This window comes from Pongo abelii, chromosome 14 (genome assembly GCF_028885655.2).
Source record: "Pongo abelii isolate AG06213 chromosome 14, NHGRI_mPonAbe1-v2.0_pri, whole genome shotgun sequence".
Lineage (NCBI taxonomy): Eukaryota > Metazoa > Chordata > Mammalia > Primates > Hominidae > Pongo > Pongo abelii.
The window spans coordinates 46,678,417-46,702,915 of NC_071999.2; the positions used below are offsets into that span (position 1 = coordinate 46,678,417).

The window sequence follows — 24,499 nt, forward strand, 5'->3', positions numbered from 1 at the left end:
AACTTATTTTAAAATATCTTTTTTTCCCATATCTTTCTTTTCTTTTACTTTGCTAACTAAATCCATGGTGAGAAAATGCAATAATGACTGTGTCTACTATTTCAAGAAGTAGAAAGCAAGAATTTTACTCCTGGTATTAAGAACTATTTTCATATATCAGAGAAGGGTAATTGTGGCTACAAATCACTTCAGGGAAATAGTAAAGGTGATGGTAGTGGTGGTAGTAGCAGTAAGCACTTTAAAAATAATAAAAATTGATGTTTACTGATTTGAAAATAAGTCCGCTCAGAAGAAAAGAATATTTACAAAAAGATTCTTGAACAGAATACTTGACTGAATTAAGGAAGTGAAAACTGTGGCCAGGTTTCCCTCCAAACTTAGCCAAGTCCTCATCCATCCATTTTAAACGTTTTAACACTGGAGTGAGGATGGAGGCTCAGTAAATTTCCATTACATTTATAATCCAGGTGGATTTCAAAGATAGGTATAAATTGTATTTAGGGATTAGTTCACTAACCATTAAAGGGAAGTCATTGCAGCAGTGTTTATCACATAGCTCCCATGAACAGTGGGGACAGTTTACATGCACAGTGCCAAGGTTAGAAGGAGGTATTAAAAACTGTCAGGCAAAACAACCAAGACAATTTTCAGAGGGAAGGTGAAATGCTATTTAAAAACTCACTCCTTCTAGAAATGTAATTTGATGTGCACCTATTAATCACTGGGTTTAATACACTTCTGTGTTCACAGATAAAAAGAGTGATGTGTGCCCCCAAACTGTGCTGATACCAAATTTTTGATTTTACCCAAAGTTCAAAAAAACATTGTACTGCTTTCAATCAAGAATCATTATTTTGTGTTTAAAGAGCTCAGACCTATGGTTTAAAAAAAGCTAATATTTAGCTAGAAGAAAAACAGTTGGAAGAAAGCAATAAATTTCTCCCCATCTGCATTAAATAAAAGCTACCTCATTATTGTGAAAGCCACCAGGAGAGTAGTCTTTACAGTTGATTTCTTTATAAAAGGCTGATATACGTTAGTTCCAGGCTAATTAGATGGTTGGATTTGATTTACTTTACAAAATTATTCTAGCTTGAATTTTCATCAGAGATCTACATGCACATAGAATTAAGTATCAAAAAGGCTTAAAGAACAAATAGCCCCTGCTTTACCCCCTACCTGCCCCCACCACCCCGCCATTTCCTGCCCCCTAGAGACACTTTCAACTTTTTAAGCTATTTCTGTGGTATTCACCTTCATCATTATGGTGCCCTCTTGATGTTTCAGCTTCAGGCATTATCTCTTGCCTTCCTCCCAAGCAAGAAGAGAGTTTAACTCTTTTTCATTCCCCAATCCCCCACTCCCAATTTTCCCATCCCCCCAAACATTCATATAATTTTGCTTGGATTAACATCCAGTGCTTATATTATTATAATTATCTAAATGCTAATCACAGCTTTGCTATGTCATATTATCATTACTTTTTCCTGTATAACTTTTTGCTTTTATTGGAGCTAATAAGCATCATGTTTTGTTTGTTTAGTTTTATTTAGTACAAATTTATTCCCAAGGTTCCCTAATTGTTAAGATCTCTAAATATGTTCATATATATTGGGCTTATCAATTTCAATTTCTAAGAGACATCTCTCCTGAAATGTCATTTGTTCTAATCTGAGGCCTGTGCATTGCTGTCACCCTGGGATCTTCCTTCACCATGCTCCTAGGGATTTTCATTCTTTCTCTCTTTTTTTACAGCCCACATTTATAAAATTCTTCCCCCATGCCAGACATTGTCCTAAGCACTTTATATACGTTTGGAATATTTTAGTAACACTACTTAAGCAAAAGAAGGGAAATAAAACTCCTAGCAACTAAGAGAAAAATGGCTAAATAGGCAGTTCTTGGAAGAGTAAATGGCAACATAAGAAAGGATGCTCAAATGTACTAGAAGTCAGAAAAAGGTAATGTGAAACCACAATAAAAGGTTTGACCCTTACAAGAGTAGATTAGGATGGGATGCACCAGGACCCCCTTTATGCTACTGGAACACCTTTGGTAATTCTGCTCCTAAATATGCTCCCTACAGACTCAACATATCCACAAGCAGACAGGTGCAAGGCTATTCATAGCACCATTATTTGTAATAGCAAAAACCTGGAAAAAAACTAAATTTGCACTGACAAATAAGAGATGAATAAATTGTTGTATGTGAAGCAGTGAAAATAAAAGTAGAACTATCAGTATGGATGATGACAAAGGTCTCTCTTTGACTGAACTGTAGTCAGGCTTTTCTGAATATTCTTCCCAACTAGTTCCCAACTCTGGGGCCTCTGTGTTCATCTCTGCATTGTTCAATGCTAACAAGAATCCTGCTAAGTCAGTTTAACCAGAATCCCTAACCCTTGATATCTGATTGGGTTCCCCATTCTTCACCATCCCCCAGGTGATGTCAGATCACTCTGGGCTGCTCTCAGCAAGGATTCTGTTAGGTTTGTTCAGCCAGAATTCCCTCTTACCCTAGATGTTTTCTCTCAGTAATTTTCCATCCACTGACCCCCACCCTACTCCTTCACTTATTTCCACTTTTCCTTGTTATATTCAGAGTTGAGCCCCATCTCTCTCCCTTACTACAAAACTTCTTTGCAGTCATCCCTATACCTATCAAGATGGCCCTGCATAAAGCCTACCTTCCCATTTTGTAACAAATGTCATGAATGATTTTTTTCTTTAGCAACAAATCTCACAAACATGATGGTGAAAAAAACAGACCAAGTTACAGAAGAATAAATACAATATGATATTATTTATACAAAGTTTAAAAACATAAAAAAAGCTATATATTATTTTGTGAATGATAAGTACTGAACTCACATTCAGAACAGAGATTACCTCTGGTTTGTCAAAAGTGAAGGGGATGAGAACACAGGAGTCTCTCTGACCATACTGGTAATGACTTACCAATATGGGTGGTGGGTGCAAAGATGTTCATTGTATTTTTCTTTAAACTTTTGTAGGCCTGAGATATTTTGTGAAAAATTAAAATACACATGGAAACATAAACACACTCTTCCCGTCCCTAAATAGGAAGTGCTATGAGAGAGTATGACAAGGGCACCTAATTTAGATTTGAACAAGACCTTTTGAGGAAGTGACATTTAAACTGAGACCTGACAGATGAGAATGAGTTTGGGGGCTGGGGGGAAGGGGTACAGCAGAAAGTTGGGAAGAATTTTGTAAATTCAAATGAACTGAAAGAAATCAGAGAGTTATGTAATGGACAAATCATGCTGGATCTTTTAAGCCAAGTTAAAATTTCTAAACTTCATCCTAAGGACAATGTGACCTGAGTTGTGTTTTAAAATATTACTTTCTGACTAAAACAATTTTGAAAATGAAGAACAAAGTGGAAGAATCTATACTACTTGAGTCAACCAAGACTCACTATAAAATATAAAGCTATAAAGCAATCAAGAGAGTATGGTATTAGTAAAGGGATAGACACATAGACCAATGGAACACAATAGAGAATCCTGAAATAGACCCACTCATGTGGGCAGCTGATTTTCAGCAGAGGTCTAAAGGCAGTGCAAAAGAGAAAGGACAGGACAGTCTTTTCAGCAAATGGTGCTGGTGCTGGAACAATCTAATATCCCTATGCAATTAAAATAAAGAGCCTCAGTCCATACCTTAAACCATGTAAAAAATTAACTCAAAATGGATCATAAATCTAAATGTAAAATATAGAACTATAAAACTTCTAGAAGAAAACATAGAAGATTTGCGCTTCATCAAAATAAGAGAAAATGTTTGGAAAGTATATCTCTGACACTGAACTTTTATCTACACTAAAGAACACTCAGAGTTCAGGAGTTTGAGACCAGCCTGGGCAACATGGCAAAACCCTGTCTCTACAAAAAAATACAAAAATTAGCCAGATGTGGTGGCATGTGCCTGTAGTCTCAGCTACTCAGTAGCCTGAGTTGGGTGCTGCTTGAGCCTGGGAGGCAGAGGCTACAGTGAGCTGATATCGCATCACCACACTCCAGCTTGGGCAACAGACCAAGACCTTGTCTCAAAACAAACAAACAAAAGGAATGCTCGAAACTCATTAATAAGAAAATAAATAACCCGACTTAAAAATGGGCAAAAGATCTGAAAGATATTTTATTAAAGAAGATACACATAAAACAAAATGCTCAACATCATTAAGTGCTAGGGAAAATGCAAATTAAAATCATAATGAGAAATCACCACACTCACTAGAATGGTGAGAAACTGACAATACCAAGTGCTGACAGGGATGCAGTGCAACTGAAACCTCCATTCATTGCTGATAGAAATGCAAAATGGTATTTCCACTTTGGGAAATAGTTTGGCAGTTTCATCATATGATGCAAAAATGCCATTCCTAGGCATTTACTCAAAAGAAGCAAAACCTTATGTTCACTTAAAAACCTGCCCACAAATGTTCATAGTGGCCTTACTCTTTATTGCCCAAAACTGGAAACAACCAATAAATATGTCACCTTGTGAATGGATAAACAAAATGTGGTACATCTATATAATAGGCAACCACTTGGCAATTAAAAAAAAAAAAACTAACGATACACACATAACATAAAAAATAAATAAATAAATGATTCTCAAATGCACTGTATTAATTGAAAGACGCCAGACTCAAAAGACCACATACTACATGATTCCATTTATATCATATTCTGGTAAAGGCAAATCTATAAGAAAAGAAATCAGGTCAGTGATAAGTTGTGGGTAAGTGGAGGCATTGACCACAAAATGGAATGGGGGAAGTTTTTGGGGTGATGAAACTCTTCTATATCAAGTGTGGTAGTGGTTGTCCAACTGTTTGTGTCTGCCAAACTCACAGAACTATACACTAGAAATGGTGAATTTTACTGTATATAAACTGAGCTTAAAAACCAATGTACACTGTACTTTAAAAACATCACCCTGTCTGATGTGTGGAAAAGGGTAGGAGGGGAAAAGAGTGGAAGAGGTAACAATATCAGAAGGCTATGGCAACATTTCAGTGTACGATGGTGGTGCTTTGGATGGGATATTGGTAACAAAATTGGAGACAAGTGGATGGATACAAGATATATTTGCAAGGCTGTATATCAGGACATGGTGATTGCTGATGGATGAGATGTGGAGGGTGAGGGAGAAGAGGTATCAAGGTGAGTCCCAGATTTCTGGGTGAATGAAGGTGCACTAACCTCTGGTACATAACTTCTTGTAATTCCTGGAATGCTCTGCCAAGTCCTTGCATCTTTCACATGGAGTACCCCTTTCCTGGACCAAATCCTTCAACTGATTAACTCTCATCTTTCAAGAGTCAACTCATAGTCTCCAGAATGGATTGTAAACTTTTCCTTTGTGTTTATTTATCACCTTGTGAATATTCCTATCTTATTATTCTGTACTAGAATTGTCAGTTTATTCATCTGCCTCTTCTACCACAAAAAACATTTTAAGGAAATGGTGATTTATTTTCCATGAGTTTCAGTTGGGAAGAAACAAATTCCAAATGTTATCATATAATCAGAACTTTTCAAACCCTGTTACAGATTATTATAATACATTTAGCATTATATTTGTGAAGTCCACACTAACACAATGCATATAGACACAAGATTATCACTACCACTGTGATGTAAAAAAAAAAGGTCAATGAATCAATGATCAAACTTTTTCATAGTTATCTGTTATGATGAATGCCAGTGTGGTTCAATAAGAATAGCTCTAAACTTGGGATTAGAAGATTGTGGTGCAAATCTGGGCACTGTTGTCCACTGGTGGGGTGATCCTGGGCCAGTTATTTTAGTTCTGTGTCAGAATATCTTCATGTACAAATTAGAGAGCATGCTAACAATAGGATGGGGTTTTAAGGAGTAAATGAATTTATACAAGGAGAGGAGATCATCCCAGGAATTGGATATTTTATGCAGTAATAAATATAAGTTGACTTTCAGAGTGCTGTTAAGTGAATCAGTCTGCATGATAAGCCCCTGACTTTCAGTCTTAGGAGTTTAAGACAAAAGACAGGCCTCAGTTTCTATGCCTAATATACTAAGACTTTTTAAAAGGCTCTGTGAAAACATCTTTTAGGTAAAGTTACTGCATATATTATAATATAAATGAAGATGAGTTCTAACAGCAGTGGCCACAACCATACGCTGTGAAAATGAGTAAGAACTTTCTGAATACAGAGAGGTCTTTTTAGTTACTTCTAAACTTGTCAGAATGATCAATTTTTATAAGTATGAAATGATAAAGATAAACTAAATATCCTCTACCAAAGGGAAGCTACTTTAAACCACCTTTGTAAATTAGGAATTGGTGAGTTCCTTCTTACCTTTTGGGTAGATATCTTTTAGAGGGACTTCTCCTGGGGGTAAAATCCTTACTACCTGATTCGTATCTAAAAGAGTCACACAATTGCTTTGTTTTGGAGTCCCACTTTTCTTCTTTCCTCTATAGAATGATGTATCAGTGCCACTTCGTTTATGCAAAGATGATGGTCTCTTCCAAGAATAAACTTCACTGGGTGACTGAAAAAAAGAAAGAGATTAAAGTACTGAAGTACCATATACTACATTCACCACAACCTTAACAATGCAGCCCTTTAAGCAGATACTAGTGGGAAACTAATGTTTCACAGGTATAAGAAAATCAAATTATTGGCTGGGTGCAGTGGCTCATGCCTGTAATCCCAGTACTTTGGGAGGCCAAGGTTGGTGGATCACTTGAGTTCAGGAGTTTGAGACTGGCCTGGGCAACATGGTGAAACCCCGTCCCTACAAAAAATACAAAAATCAGCCAGACATCGTGGCACATGCCTGTATTCCCAGCTACTGAGGAGATCTTGTCTTAAACAAACAAAAAATAAATAAAGTCATTTGGATGTGGTACAGGAGGTAGCTGCTTTGTCAATAATCATAATTTTCAGACAAGTGTAAAATATACAAGTTAAATTTTTTATCTTGAAATCAATTACAACTAAACAGAAGAAATATAGGAATTAGTTAAAAATAAACATCTATACATAATAGAACATAACTAGCATTTTTAAAGCCCTGGGAGGGCTTCAAAAGTGATTGGGCCCCTTCCCAGTCATTCTCTCTCTCTCTCTCTCCCCTAGATTTAACTCTTCTGGAATTTTGTGTTATTTTTCCCTTGCTTTACTTTAAATTTTTACCACATATGTATTTATCCTTCCTAAGATCATAAAGATAATTTCTTATGCTTTTTCTAAAAGTTTTAAGGCTTTATCTTTCACAGTTAAGTCCTTAGCCTATCAGGAATTAATTTTTGTGAATGGTATGAAGTGGGGATCTGCATTCATCCTTTTCTCACATGTATAGCTTATTGTCCAAATACCACTAACTTTTGCCCATAGCAACAGTATCATAAAACACAGTTTATATGCAGGTATCTGTTTCTGGGCACTGCATTTTGTTCTATGGTGTATTTTTCTACTCCCAGGCCAATACATGGTCTTAGTTACTGAAGTTTTATAATTATCCTTGAAATTTAATAGGAAGAGTACTTCTGTCTGGTCCTTCTTCAAAGATGTTCTGGTTATTGTTTGCCCTTGCAATAATGAGTTGCATTAGCTCTCTGCATCCTTGTCAGTACTTGGTATTGTCAGTGTTTTTTTATTTTAGCCGTTCTAATGGGTAGGTACTAGTATCTCATCATGGTTTTAATCTGCATTTCTCTAATGACTAATGATGTCCAATAACTTTTCATGTACTTATTTGCCATCCCTCTATCCTCTTTGCTTAAGTGTCTGTTCAAGTCTTTTGCTCATTTTTTTCACATTTACCTTTAATTTTACTTCTATATCTACCTAAACACAATGAAATCTATAAGTTCACAAAAATATATCCAATTCTAATCTAATAACTACATGGTTCGTTCTAGTTTTCTTCCTTTCAGTGTCTGTAATTCCCCCCTCCAACAGTTAAAAATTTGTTTTCATTATCCTTAATGTATTTTGTTACCCTTCATATATTTACTTTCTTGCTCAAGTCCACTGTATGTGACCCATCTCCCATCTCCACCACTAACCTTACTCCCTGGGCAGATGTTCCACTCTCCCTGCTTGGGTCCTGAAAGCCCATATGGGGCCGCACTCACACAGGGACACATACTTCACCTTACTTGGGCTCCTACATCCCACTCCAGACTGCCCCTTCACAGGAATGCCATCTTCATCCTGCTTGGGCTTAATGTCCATCACTAGTGGTTACCTCTTCCCACCATAGATGTCCTTACCTTGCTTGGGTTCTGATCTTTGATAACTCACACTGGCCTACTATTTGCTCATTTGTAAAATTAGGCTATTTGCCTTCTGACTGTTAAGTTTTAAGAATCTTTATAGACTCTAGATACTAGTTTTTGTTGGAAGTGTGATTTGCAAATATTTTCTCCCAGCCTGTAGATTGTCTTTTCATTCTCTTAACAGTGTCTTTTAACAGAGCTCAAATTTTGATGCAGCACAATTTATCAATTTTCTCTTTATATATCATGTCTAAGACACTATTACTATGTTTAATAGAAGTGGTAACAGTGGGCATCCTTGCTTTATTCCTAATGAGAAAAGAAAAGAAATACTTTTGATGTTTCACCATTGAGGATGATATTTGCTAGATTCTTATAGCTATTTGGTATTAGATTTTAAAAGTATATAAGTAATAATTTAGATGCCACTGATAACTCTATGAAAAAGTTAATAAGAGGCAGCATACTCATTTGTCAACAGTTTTATACAGAATCCAAAGAAGCTCACATAAAGCAAGAAGGCAGTGTGGTGTGGTAAAAGGATGTGTGTTAGAGGGCTGGCTAGTCACACTTGAGCTCAAATCCCATTGCTTATAATCTTCGTGGCCTAGGGGATATAAGCTCTGTCTGTTACTGTTTTTTCATTTGTAAAACCTCATAGAATTGTTGTAAAAATTAACTATCATGTATGAAAGGTCTTAGAGCAGCACACTGCCTATTCTGTTGTAGCCTAAAAATATTACTGTCATCTTAAAGGCTGCCTAGCTGACTTTAATCTTCTATTTAACAAATACTCATCAAATACCTCCTATGTGGTAGGTACCACAGTAAGTAGCAGGGATATAGCTTTTAATTTAACAAGGTCATTGGTCTTACAGGCTATAAGAATTTCTACAAGGTTAATACAAACAGTGCCTTAACTTAGCTTTTATTTTCTAACTTTTTATAATAACATTATACTTCTATATTGATTTCTTCAATCAGAAGAAGGTAATTAGAAGATCAATTTTTAAAAAGTTTTACCTCCAGAAAAAGTGCCAATTTTTTTTTTTACAGCAGCAAACATTGTAGAAAGCCTATAAAACACATCTCTTTCATCAAGGCTGCTATAAACACTGTATTTCAATAACATTTCATTTTGAATTATATGATAGCAGATGCTTTTAACTTGATAATTAGGAAAACATACATCAGAGTCCTAAGCCACATATTATCCATTGAGTTTTAGATTTCAAATCTTATATCCTGAAGTACCCAGCATTCATTAACTATATTAAAATTTTGAGGCATACAAAATTGGAGTACTGTCAAGCAGAGCCCATATTTTTATCTTTAAATAATTCTATCATCCCATCTAAAACCTACAAAGGAAATTATAAAAATTAAATGTTTAGTCAGAACACATGGAGCTACATCTAAGGTTATTAGATGGCAACTTGGACTGAAATAACTTTTATAATTAATTTCCCCACATTTCCATCAGAGGAAGATGTTGCCCAGTTTCACCTACAGTCAATTCAAATAGCTTCTCCTTTATAGGTAATAGTAGATAACAGAAGGGCCCATCTAAGAGAAAAATCAATTGAGACAATTAGCCATTATACTATAACCTGGATGCTGCAAAGATATGATAAATCAGAGCAAAACTCAATGGAAAATAAATCTATCTTCATGACTGTTGAAAATTTTAATCTACAATAATGACAACCCAACAAATTTAACTTTACACAGGAACAAAAAACCAAATATCGCATGTTCTCACAAGTGGGAGCGAAACATCAAGGACATATGGACACAAAGAAGGGAACAACAGACACTGACACCTACTTGAGGGTGGAGAGTGGGAGGAGGGTGAGGATCAAAAAACTACCTATCAGGTACTATGCTTATTACCTGGATGACCAAACCATCTGTACAACAAACCCCTGTGACATGCAATTTACCTATATAACAAACCTGCACACGTACACTTGAACCTAAAATAAAAGTTAATAAATAAATATATAGAATGTGTAGATGGAAAAATAATTAACTTTAAAAAATTCTAGAAGACATGATAGAAAATTCCCATCAGAAGATTAAGCATTTAAAACTGCATTACATGAACTCCCACATATGGAGAATACTCATTTCCCCCTACTAAATTCTATCATTGCATTATACTTTCAATGTTAATTTTTAAAGTGTAATGAAACTATTTAGGTATAACATATTTTCTACTGACTGATTTGGAAGGCAGACTTGATCCAACATGTTTATCAGGAAATTATGTTTTTAATTACCCCTCAAACAGGCTTACAGATTATAGATCAAACTAAGGGAAAGAAATATTTCTCCAATAATTTAAAAAATGGGTGCTTACCATGAGATCTGGAAAACCAACAACTATTGTAGCATAATTGTTCTCATCTGAGAGAATTCTGTTGGGAGAGGCAATCTTTTGTTCCACAGCTGAACTTAGATGTTCAGATGATAGTTGATCACTGGAAATTTTATGAGGTATGCTGAACTCTGTTTCTGAAAAGTATCAGACAAACATTAGACACCATATGCTCCTGAAATGCTCCAGGAATTAATTTTTTGCAAGATTTTATTCTCAATAAATCAAATGGAAAAGAACAAGTTAAAAAAGAGAAAACACTCTAAATTACATTCATGGGCTTTTGTTTGAAAAAATGCTGTTTTTATAATCAAGGCATCTTCCCAAAGTGATTTCAAGTATTTATAGAATTCAAAATTTTATTAGGAATAAATATTATAATTAATAGCTCCCTATAGAAAAGATGTAAAAACTGACCCAACCAAGGGTTGGCAATGGTATGTTTTAGATTTTTTTCATAAGTACTATTCATCCCCCAAAACTACAATAAATTAAGTAGAAATCCCAATGGTCTGCAGAAAAAAGATGTTATCCTAAATTAGACTTGCAACCTAAATGTATATAAAAATACTTATCTGTCAGTTAAAAAAATTCAAGGACAGAGCTTACAACAGTGAACTTCCTTATGACAATTTGAGATAGTAGATTCTTATTTACTATTTCTGGTGTAGTGACTAAGTTTTTTCTTTTGGTGTAAACTTAACATAGGCTAGTGTTTTGTTCTTAAATGATTCTAGAAGACAGTATGTGTACAAGCATGCACTCACACAGCCATAAACACAGATGACATAGTATTTACCTTGTGTAGCTCCAAACCCCGTGCTGGGCGGCTCCTCTTTCAGCACATACAACTGGCAAACTCCACTACCCTCAGATTCGATGTGTGCAGGCTTAGTTAAAAGATATTTCCTGCAAACAAACAAAACATCTAGCTTAAGTGAAATTTTTCTTTTTCTAATAAGTCATAAGGCCAGACTAAGAAAAATTAGATTCTCCTCAGCCTCTTTTTTATAGTTCCAGTATAATTTGCAGTTTTAGAGTTTCATCATGGATTAACAAATAACTTCTCAACACTGTGTTAAAGAGCAGTGCACAACAGCAATACAGTAATGAATGTGAGGCAAAAATCCAATGCTTCCTATAAGAGAAAGGGTTGTGGGGGGAAGCAACTCTAATGGGGTACACCCTTATTATCATGTAGCCCTCTCGATAAAACTCTTTGATCAGCCAGGAAGGGGGAGTATGACTTCTGATTTGTGATCAGCTAGGAGACAGATGCCCTCACAACTGTAGTCTCCTTGATCTACTTATTTTTAACATTTCTAAAATATGGATGTATATATAGGCAGAAATCCTCTGCAATGAGATACTTCTGCTTGTCAGCAGAGGGGCAGAAAGAGTCTGCACTTAGCTAGTGGAGTTGTGCATGAGGGAAGGTGCTCAAAGTTGACACTGCCTTTCATCAAGAACTGCACAGTCCAATGGGTCAGATAACATAAACGTAAACATAACCACATCCAAACCAGAATACACAAGATAAAAAGAGAAAGAAACTTCTAAAGTGTGAACTCTGTGAATTTACAAAGAAGCAACAGCTCTAGGATGGAGACTGTGGCTCTTTGAAGGGAAAATCTACTTTGAAGTATCTCCAGTTTAGCAAGAATACAGTGAATTCTCAATGTACAAATAGGAAAAACCCCAAATAAATACGGATCATATGAAAAAGTCATGATTTTTTAACTGTTAATTTCAATGCCATTTTCTGAGAAGTGACATTTATTTTTTCTCCCCTCCTCAATTCTTATAAGTCTCATATATAGAGATGCTGCCAAACACAGAAATTGTTAAAAGACAGACACAGGAAAGACAGAACAGTAAAGATGTTGGATAATTGATAAATAAGATTGAGCTACAACATACTCCATGATACACTATATAAAGCCACTCACTGATTTGTTTTGCTCTCCACCAGAAGCCATTTGTCCTCTGCTACAAGGAAAACTGTCTTGAGGTTGATGGGAAGTGAGATGGTGTGAGTTCGCCCTTCTAGAACATCCAGTACAGTCAGGCTGTTCCTGGAAAAGAAGAAAACTGTATCTGAAAGGAAATGGTGAGGATAATGGTTGAGTAATCTGGCATAATCATTTCATGATACATTATGCAACCCGTAAAAAGAATGTTTTCAGACTAAGTAATAATATAGAAAAATGTTAATTGAAAAAAACAGATATGAAAAATTCTAAACTCTCTCAGGGTGTGTATAAGTGAAAATAATGGAAAGTAGTAACCATTGCCATGTTAGTAGTGGCTATGTCATGGAATTGTGAGCACTAGCTTTTCTTATGTCTGTTTCTCAATATTCTGCAATGTGGGCAAGTTACTTTAAATTAAAACATTCATAATTTGGTTACATTCACTTTATAGTAAACAAGTATAATCAAAATAGGAAATAGAATGGGCCAAATAAGAACTCCAGTTTAAATCCTCTATAATAAAGAGCTCACCCTTTTTCTTTGTAGAATACCAGCCAGTTTTTGTGTGAAAATTCTTTACACATTTTATAAGTTTCCTAAAGACAAACAAAACAAGATATTCACATTAAATGTGTCAGATACAGTCATGTCCCTCTTTAGCTACTTCCCCTTAAATAAAATAAAGTTCTTCAACTAGTGAAACATGTAATTCTCAAATAAGCTGTCTATTTATCTACTCTAAGACTCTTATGATAAAATGGATTAAACTATATATCAAAATTTACTGTGAACTTTGTACTAAAACCTCTTCAGAATAAATTTTTAAAAACAACACCAAACATTGTTAAGAAATAACAGGCTATCTGATGATTAACCATGGAATTTACACCATAAAATAAACACATGGGAAACACTTTGTTCCTTATATTAGGATACATTTATGACATTTTAAAAAATCACTTTTTTCATAGTCTTTTAAGACCTAAGTATGTTGACTTGCAGGGCAGAGGGTAAACCTTATTTTAAATCCATTATTTTTTTTCCTGAATGGCAGAATAAATTCTCTTGTGCTGGCCTACACTATTTACTTACTAGTTTAATTTAGTTAATAAACTAAAACACTTATTTGTCTAATAGAGGAAATTAGGTATCATACTCACAGTTTTATCATATAAATCCAAAACATAACTACATAACTGGAAAACAGGTTAAATTGACTTCATGATCAGAAATTTGTCAAAAATACCATATTCAAATAGTTTTTAATTTTCTCTTATTGTTAGTCCAGTCCTGGCAAATCTTCATGCAAGTATAATGTCATAAAAAGAATTTATTGATATTTAATTATACACATATCTATGGTTATATATATCGTGTTAAAATCTATATGTGCATAACAGGAAATTCTCTTGCGCATTACAACAAACAAAAGGCACTTAAAGGGATGGGCATGCGTGCATCTTTCTGGTTAGAAAGCTATGGAAATCCTTGGCAATTTGCTGGACAAATGTGGCGTTTCTTACAGCTTCTTCTTTGTTCCACCAGAAAGGTTTCTTAGATGTGAGCTTCTCTGAAGGGAGGATGAGAGAACGAAGGGCCCGGCCAGTAGTATCTAACAACAGGATAACATTACTCTGCAAATGATAAAAACAGTGAAAAGCTCAAGATTTGTTCTTTTTTTTTTTTAAAGCAGCAAACTCTTGGCAACCTGACAGTGAAGGTTATAGTGATAAATCAAAACAAAGACAATATTGTAATACTTAAGACATATCACAAAGACATTAAGTGATTTTTCTTAATGAAGAATTTAAAATTTTTGGTGGTTTTATGAAGACATTTCTAAATATGTGATGCAGAAGGTATTCTCTTTAAATATTTTTACATAAAAACCACTCCCTTTTAAATATAAGCTAGTTGAACCATGATTCTGTTTTATTACCTAGTTATAAGGAAATTACAAGGATTGATGATTTTAAGAAGTTCACCTACCTATACCAAAATTATACTTAGAGAATGCTCTGTTGAAAGCTCTCTTATATTGTGCATAATTAAATCTCATTTATCTTTGTCACAAATCCAGGTTCAATTTAGAAAATAGGTATAAAATAGATATAAAGATGAGTAGGCAAGAAATATGAAGGACTCCAAGAAACTAGCTAGTAATGAGTGTTCCTTCATTTAGAAATTCACCAAGCTTGAAGAACCTTCATAACTGGTGCTGTAATAAAGTAGAAACAACAGATTTCTGCAGCATTATTAATCATAGCTATGCAATGATGTAATCTTTCAGTAATTAGGGTATGTTTTTTAAGAAAATAAATAAACCTTATGTGTTGAAATAAATGAACTGAAATACATGAAATAAAAACTTAACATTGAGAAAGCCAGAAAAAATTAAATATTTTAAAGGGATGCAAAGAAGTTGGCTTTTTAGTTAAAATATAAATAATTTTGAAGATTAGACTAACAGGTTTGCAGAAAGGTACCTGCAAGTTATTTGTCAGACCTCATTGTTACGCAGGTGTCTTTTCTTTCTTTGTTTTATTTTATTTTAAATGTGGGGCTCCTCCAGTTATCCTAACTCTTGTGAACTTTTCATTTCAAGAAGAATTTCTTTTGGAGAAAATAAAGTCACAAAGCACATGAAGAATTAATACAAACCTTGAAAAATACAGAAAACAATAAAATGTGAAGTGTTTGTTCATTTATTCCATAATATTTATTGAGGAGCTTATATTTAATATATAAAGAATACAACAATGAATTAATCATGACCCTTGCCTTCTGTCATATACTTTAGTTACAGAAATAAAAAGAAATGTAAAAAAATGAATGATTCATCTGCAAATCTAGCATCTCAGTGCGGGTTTAATTTTGTTTTACAAGCTAATTTTGTGGAAGTGTTCAAGAATTAAAATAGTATTTGCACCATATAACTCACTTCACACCATATACTCTGAATTTTATTTGTATTAAATAATTTTACTAAGCATGTTAACAAAGTTTAAATTTCTTTCATAAACATCACCCTTAGAATGTGTCATTCTGTATAAGATATAATTCTCCATTAAGAATGTGTGTTAGAAATATTCTTTTAAAAATTAACATATAAGAAGTATCATTCACCACTACTTGACAGTTTTGAAAATGGTAATGATACCTTAGAGTTTTCCTTAAGAAGAAAATAAAATTAAGTTAAAAATTTATAATCTCTATTCTAGATTAAGTATTTTTTGAATAAGTATTTTTTGATGGAAAAAATCTTTCTTGTATAATAAATATGTACAACATTAAAATGAATTCTTAGCACTTAAGCAATTTGGGATAATATTAGCCTTTGTAAGCAAAAGGAAGTCCTAAAAATGTTTCATGCCCCAAAATGAGTAAGCATAAGAATAAGCAGTTGATTAAACAAATATGATCAAGCAGAAAAAGAAGTTAGTATCGTCTTCCATTTTCCTACCTTTTTAGGGTCTAATACTTACATATTCATAACATGGCATAAGTGAACTGAAAAACTGTATCTTTCTAAGTGACAGAAAACATGTATTTCCAGCCACTGCTGTATTTAGAATTAGTTTATAAGCAATTGGCAACATGAAGGAGTTCTGTTGCTCCATCCTTTTAGATGTTAATGGTTTCCTTCTGTAAATGACTAATGATAGATTCTGTCTGGGTTTAAAAATAGAATTTTGCGTCACACATGAGTACATGTAACTGTGGCTTTGGCAGTCCTTTAAGGGGGGCAGGGAGGAGATGCAAGTGAGCAATTTTATTATGTTTGTATTTAACTGGGAGAAAAGTAACCTCTGGATGACCTCAATGTCCCTAAATCTGAAATTCTAAACTTTGTACAGATGTAATAAATAACCTCATGGGGAGTGGGGGAAGGGGAGGGTCTTTATTTTTAGGCATGGCAAAGTTTCCCTTTCCTTACTTAAGATTTTATTTTAGCAAGGAATTTTTGAACAACTTCTTAAACTAACCAGGGACATGCATCTGTATGTAGCAAAGCTTTATGTTAAAAAGACAAGGAATAGCCGAATTCATGGAAGTACTTCTCTACAATATTTTTGCTTCATTTTCAGTTAGGGTAGAATGAAGAAGAAGGAATTGATGGCAGTCTACTTATTATTCATTCCATTAGAATTATTTATCAGTTGTTAAATTTCACAGCCGTGTGCTGTTCACATGGAACTTTACAGGTCTGACATCTTGACAGAGGTATATTGTAAAATAGTTAAGATACTTTCTCTGGGAAAAGAGAAGGCAGTTTAGAGGACAGGTAGAGAGGAAGTATACAGATAAGGTGTGCAGGTCTGCTCAAGGTTCCGAAGCAGTTTTCTGGAAAACTTGAAACTGTGGCCAAAGGGATAAGTAAGGCAGTGTATAAGAAGGCAAGATGCTGGCTATGGAAGTAAAGCACAGCTTCACAATGAAAATCAGATTTTCTTTCATGAAAGTAATTGAAATTAAACAGGGTATTAATCAGCAATGTTACCAAATAATTGGATCTTTTGAGGAAATAAAACTCTTGCTGAGAACCTACAAATCTGGCACTTTTATTAAAGAATTTGTGTATGTAAATTTGACAGTTAATTTGACAGGTGAAAATGTGGCAGGACTGTTTAAATAAATATTCCAAATGTAGTCTCATCCAATTTTGACTGACTTACTAAATTACAAACCACCAACATATCATGTACCTTTTATGACACATTGTTTTGGCTATAGAGTTAAATTCAATGGCATCGATACTTTGTTGAAAATTTTTAAAGTAAAACCCTCATTCCAATTTTCAGGAGATAAAGTTTTATAAACAATATCTGGATATTTATAAATTCTGCTCCTAGGAGAAAGTAAAAGTAAAAATAAAAAAGTGAAAACAAAATCAGAAAAATACTTATAACTCAGAATTTATGATAATTTCTGGTGGCAAGGACTAAAGTTAAAGTTGACTTATTTCCTCAATGAACTACTGACATATTATGCGATACTTTTCTCTTGATTAGTGAAAGTATTATTTCTTGGTAGCACTTTGCTCTTTAAATATTCATAAGTAACAACACTGCATTTAAAAAATATTTTCCTATTATGAGTACTTTTTAATTTTCAAACTAATCTTTTTCCCCAAATCTGTAGTGAGTGAGAGAGTAGGTGATGTTTAATTCTGGTAGGGTCAATCCAATATGCTATGAATCTCAGTTCTGCTATGTACTTGCCAGACAAGTTATTTGAAGTCTGAGCCTCAGTCCTCTCATATGTAAATGTGGCTGAGAGCTACCCTCACTGGGCAGCTGGAAGAATAACATGAGTAATGTAAACAATCTCTTACATGTTATGTTATCAGCATTTAATAATTGATCCTTATCTTTGAGACATTCATCACTTGCATTCCTGGATAACACACTCCTCAGTTTATCTATCTACTCTATTGGTCACTCATTTTCAAACTCATTTTCAAATCATTGATTCTTCCTCATCTCCCTGATTTCTTAATATTTTACTGCCCCAAGGCTTAGTGTTTGAACTTCTGTTCTCTATTTACATTCACTCCCTTGGTGAGTTCTTTCAGTCTCGTGGCTTTAAAGAACATTTGTTATTGAATCCCAAGCTTGTATTTCCTGGTAGGAGCTCTCCATTGAACTCCCGTCTTATCATCTATGTGGATATTTAATAGACATCTCAAACTGAATCTAATATCATCTGAGCTTCCCTCCCAAACTGATTGCTTCCCCATCTTAGTCACTGGCAACTTCAAGTTGCTCAGTCCCTAAATTTTACGGTTGTCCTTTACTCTCTCTCTCACCCCAAATATTGGAATTGTTAGGAAATCCTGTTGGTTCTACCTTCAAAATATATCTAGAATCTGTCATTGCTTATGAGCCCCATCCTCCTCCAAACCACCATTATCTCTTAACTAGTTTTCCTCATTGTGCCTTAGCACCTACAGACTATTCACACAGAGCACCCAGAGAAATCCTTTAATCGTGCTAGCTCCCTGCTCAAAACCTCCTAATGTCTTCCCCTTTTACTCATAGTCAGGACCCAGAAACTTCAACGGCCTACAAGACTCTACACCAGTGGTCCCCAACCTTTTTGGCACCAGGGACCAGTTTTGTGGAAGACAATTTTCCCACTGACTGGGGAGGTGGGGTGGGGGCTGTGTGGGGGTGTGGGATGGTTTCAGGATGAAATTATTCTATCTAAGATCATCAGGCATTAGATTCTTACAAGGAGCGCACAACCTAGATCCCTTGCATGTGCAGTTCACAATAGGGTTCACATTCCTATGAAAATGTAATGCTGTGGCTGGTCTGACAGGAGGTGGAGCTCAGGCAGCAACGCTTATTTGCCCACCACTTACCTCCTCCTGTGCAGCCCAGGTCCTAACAGGCCAGGAGCCAATATTGGTCTGCGGCCTGGGGGTTGGGGACCCCTGCTCCACACAACCTGCTTCTCACCACCCCCTTCACTTTGCCCCTACTCCAACCCACAGTGTAACCTCTTTATCTCACCTCCTCCTACTTCCCTCTTATTCAATCTTCCCCACTACACTTCTTTAATGATGAAGAGGCATGTTTCTAGACTATGGGCCTTTAAACCTACTATTCCTTTTGTCTAGAACTCTCTTCTTCCAGGTGTCTGTTCTCCTCTTCACCTCTCTACAATCTTTGTTTAAATATCCCCCTTTCAATTAGGCAATCCCTGCCTGCCTTATTTTAAATTGCAGTCTTATTCCCTCTTGTTTCTCACCTTCTAATTTAAGATATAATTATTTATTTTGCTTATTGTCTATCTTCCTGGATCAGAATGTAAGCTTTTGAGAACAAGAGTTTGTGGGTATTTTTGGTCACTGCAGTATCCCCAATAGGAGGCACATGATATATATTTGTTGAATGAATAATATGCTTAGTGTAGTACTTGGTATATACTAGATAGATAATAGGTATACAAAAACATTAGGCTCCTTTCTATTGGTATTGTATAGATTAACTTAGACCTTTAGAATTATCACTAATTGAAGCACAATCTGTCTTCTGATATATGTGTTTTGTTTGGACTCCGGGCATCTGTGCTTGTCACTAGCACAATCTTAGTGTACTAATCCATAGTAAATGATGGATAGAACTTGAGCATCATTAGATACTAATGGATCTCACTGTATTCCCTTTGGTGTATTTACATGACTGTCTCTACCAAAAAACGTCATTCGGTTCTCAGATAAAATGTCATCTCCTAAAAGGAAATATCTCAGCACTCTTTTTAATACCATTCACCTCAATTCCTCCTACCCCATCCGCATCACTTCCTTGGACATTACTCTGTTTCTATATGTAACAATTATCATTACCTGAAACTGGCATGTTCATTTGTTGGTTTACTTGTCTATCTCCCCAAAGTGAGTGTAAGCTTCATAACAAAGAATCACCTGACCTCAGATGTCAATAGTGTCAAGGTTGAAAAACCCTGACTTACCTGTTTCTAGAGGTATAAGTCACGTTGAAGTCTCTAGAGAAGTGAAGATATTAGCCTGCCTTTGTGGTACTGATAAAATGCAACTCCTGACCCATCCCTCCAGCTCCTCTCCTTGATCATCATGAAAGCACATCTTTTCAGTTATAGGTTTCTAATCACTCTTGCCTTTCATGTAAGTCATTCTTCACATAATTGTAGCCAGGTGTGCATTACCTGCTGCTCATGGAGAACCACTTGACCTTTGAGAGGACTTCCCAGTGGTGCCACTGTCATAAAAGGGTGCCAAACGCCATTGGCTGTTCTTGGGAAGATATCAAAAAAGTCCACAAAGAAGCCACTTTTCCCAGTCATATTCAAAAAGTACAGGGAAGCAGGATTGCATGTAACTACATAGAGAGTATTTTGTTCATTTTCTGAAATGACAAAAAGGTGTTAATTTTGTGGCTGGCAACCAATTTTCTAATTGGCCAAGAGGTCTAGTGAAAACTGAATCATGAATACACAGCTGGAACACAGAGTTGGAACTCAGCAGATGATTTGTATCATGGCTTGATTAGGCTGAAAAGACCATGAGAAACAACTCAGTTTTGACCCTAAATGTAGATAAGGTCACACCTATCTACTTGAAAAAATTGATTATCTATTTGTTCCCCAAAGAATGTCATATCTTGTGATAAAACCATTAAATATTAAACAATCCTCAATGTCAGGAAATTCTTCCTTGTATGACAGTAACGTGCTTAGTGCTACAGTGAAGGTCTGTTCTCTTGTTGGTTCAGATGGACACCAGTTGGTCAATGTCTTCTATCTGCTAATCTTGCATTTTCCAGATAGTTGCTAGCTCTTTAAGATTTTCTTGCTGTAAATAAGTAATTCCATTTAAAAAATCTTAGCTCTATGGATCTTATTTTCCAAATTTTTGTTCATATTTGAGTATTTCTTACTATAAAACCTCTGTCTTTTCAATCTGGGTACCTAAGTCCACTTCCTTCCATTTGAAGAAGTCAGTGCTTCTTCAAATTTCAAGTGCCTATGAATCACCTGGGGATCTAATAAAACTGCAGACTCTGCTTCAGGAGGTTTGGGGTGGGGTTTCAGATTCTGCCTTTCCAACAAACTCCCAGGAGTGGCTAATGCTGCTGGTTTGAGATCCTCCCTTTTGAGTAGCCAGGCTCTGGACTGTTTCTCATAATCTCTTATGTGGGCACCGTTGAAGCAAGGGATTAAGCTACTTTTGCATAATAAATGGTATCAGTATCACCTATCACCCAGGTATCTATTTTACAACGGTCATATTTTCCAAACCCCAAATTAAGACATGAGATATGACAATAAGATACGTCATTTAAATTTGGGACTACCCTGGAAAATCTGGAACACATATGTGTGTCTGTGTGCGTGTGCATCATATCTATTTATTATATATAATGATATATTATACATATCACACATATTATATATAAAGATATAGTATATTTAAATAAATAAGCTAACTGATAAGAAACACAAGTCAACACAAGGACTGAAAAAGACCTATTTTTTTAGGAGACAATGCAAACTGTAGATGTTACAATTTCAATTATCAGATGGAACCACAGAATTTATAATTTATGGATCTTTCATAATGCTTCCATTATCAACACAAATAAGTTCTATTCAACATTTATTGCATAATATAGGGCACTGGGAATACAGTAAAAGTGTTAACAGAAATGTACTTAATAAACTCATTAACTGTTTTCTCTTTTTGCAGGCATTAAATGCAGTTCAGTCTTTGTCTTAAACATATAGATACAAGATTTATATTTATCTTTTACCAATTTAAGAAAAACTGTAAATTTTTAAAAGCACATATTTTTATTTAAAATAGATTTGTGGAATAAACTACATCAATAGAACTTACAGGCACAAAGACAAGATACCAATTTTTGTCTCAACAATTCTCATCTTATCGAGTTAAGAGACTCTCTCCCTTCCCCCAGCACCACTTCTGTTTATATCACCTTAGTAACTGACAGCAGTTGAGGAACTTCTGCCAAAATGTACCCAGGGCCCACTGCATGAATCAGTAGGTAATGGCAACAGTCCAAAAGTGTGGATGCCAAAAATTCACATTCTTTATTTGCCATCCTTTACAATTAGAAGTTTAATGACTGCAAATCACTCCAGCCCTACTTTCATGGTTCATGTAATCACCAAACTGGAATCCCAGCCAAAAAACCCAATGTTTCTCCTTTTTATTTTTCTCTTCTATTTTTAGCACATGCCTGGGTGTGTTTAACTTTGTGCTACAATTGTAATGAGAAACAGACATATGCATACAAACTCAGCACTGCTTATGTGGATTCCACAATAGCATTTTTTTAGGTTGTTAGAGGAAATTAGTTCTAAATTACATATAATTGCTATCCAATCCAAGAATGACAGACACCAAGTCTATCATAAACTTTTTGATGTCTAGAGATTATTTTAATCCGTCTTTTAAAAAAAACATATGCAGGAAGGAAAGATCAAAAGAATAAGCAGACATACCATGTGATGTAGCAATGTCACAGATTATATTAATTTCATCCAATGGTATTCTCCATGAGGCACATTCTTCAGTAAAATTTAGGGATCTTTCTTCATGTCTTTCTATTGGATACTCCTGTATATTTATAAGTGCTGGACCCTATAATAAAGCAGTTATCTCAGTTAAGATATTTTGGTTGTCACCAAAATGTAGAAAAGCTAAAGTTCTTCCAAAATATAAACTTTAACATTCAAGTATTTAATATCCTGCTATATCTTTTTTCAATTTATTGACAGGCTTAGTACTCATAACAATAATAGTATCATACACTTGTACTTATAAATGCTTTCACATGTGCTATCTTATTTAATTTCTCACTTTTTCTTTTTACTCACAAAATATACCAGATGTAAAATCCCATAGAATTTCTCATTTCTTCATTCCTTCCTAAGGCGAGAGCCAGTTTTGAACTCCAAATATCAGGACGCAGAGCTGTCCAACCAGGAGAATAATTCGCAAATGAATGAGCCAGAGCCTGATACATTTCCATTGTGAAGAAGGATTTTTATGTCATTACACAGAAATGTAATGGTTAAACCTGGGTATTTTAAATTAAATGCAAAACATGTGGCATTTGAAATTTTTTAAAAAACGAAACTTACTTTTAACCACTAGTGGTGACTTATGAAGGATAGAGTATTTCACGCATGGTGATAATTATTCAATATAAATATAAGCAGAGGAGCTAATTTAATAATGTTAAGAATATTAATTCTGGGTACTTAGATAAGACTTCTTGAAAGAACGCTATAAATGTAAGCAAAAACCAGTGATTTGCATGCCCGACAGTCCTTAATTAATCAAAAATGTTTGGACTAGATATTGGCATCCATGTCCCCCGCCCACCACCCCTTTTCTATCTAGTCTATATCTTGAGGGCTAGGGAGTAAGAAACTGCATTTCTCTTACTCTCTTTAAAAAGGGTTCTGGAAATGATTTAGGTTTTGCCAATTAAATGCACTTGAATGAGATTTGGAAGGCAGAAAACAGGTAGTGGCCATCTTCCTGCAGTGATAGCAGACAAGGAGGCTCTGACAAAAATGAACAGTTGGATTAGCACATGTCTGGGTGTGTTTCACTTTGTCTTACTGTAAGGGTTGACAAACTATGGCCCCCAGGCCAGGTCTGAACCACAGCCTGTGTTTTTTTGTAAATAAAATTTTGGTGAAACACAGCCACTTCCATTTGTTTACGTCCTGCCATGGCTGATTTTGCACTATATGGCAGAGTTGAGTGGTTGCAACAGAATCTGTATGGCCACAAAACCTAAAATATTGACTCTCTGGTCCCTTAGAGAAAATGTTTGCTGACACTGCTCTACTGTGCTGCCCTCAGCAGCAGGGATGACAGCAGAAGCAGATCTTGAAATTACGAGTCCAGTGTTGCCCCTCAACTTCGGTTCCTGCTGCCCTTTCTAATGATTGTACAAGTATCTAATTTCTCACAGTAAATTCCTTTCTGCTTGAAATACCTAGAGGGACTTCTGTTACAACTAGTAACTGACAGTTCTTTCCTTTACTTTCACATGAAGACTGAACCTGGCAACAATGTGTGGCTAAAAAGAGGCCAAAAATCAAAAAGCACAAAGTATTAATCCCATCAGCACAAGACAAATATCACAGAGCAATTTTCCTAGGAAAATATGTAACATACCTGACTCTCATCATCCAATTAGCTCTTTAGAAATTCTATCTAGCATTTAGGAATTATCTACTGAGAGGCCAGCCTGATTTGAAAGTTAGAGCAGAAGCTAAAATAACATCAGAACAAATCATTTCTGAGATTGTTTGG

General features: G+C 35.1%; 1 protein-coding gene across 1 annotated transcript in view; it reads right to left on the reverse strand.

Annotated features, from left to right (window-relative positions):
* The window catches only part of VWA8 (von Willebrand factor A domain containing 8), a 398,456-nt gene that overhangs the window by 117,626 nt on the left and 256,331 nt on the right, over positions 1-24,499 (reverse strand). The window contains exons 28-35 of the mRNA XM_024230913.3: positions 22,669-22,807; positions 20,350-20,549; positions 14,181-14,291; positions 13,189-13,253; positions 12,634-12,759; positions 11,484-11,593; positions 10,667-10,821; positions 6,374-6,569 (exon numbers count right to left, since the gene is read on the reverse strand). Coding sequence (XP_024086681.3) covers positions 6,374-6,569; positions 10,667-10,821; positions 11,484-11,593; positions 12,634-12,759; positions 13,189-13,253; positions 14,181-14,291; positions 20,350-20,549; positions 22,669-22,807 — 1,102 coding nt within the window. The remainder of the gene's footprint in view (positions 1-6,373; positions 6,570-10,666; positions 10,822-11,483; positions 11,594-12,633; positions 12,760-13,188; positions 13,254-14,180; positions 14,292-20,349; positions 20,550-22,668; positions 22,808-24,499) is intronic.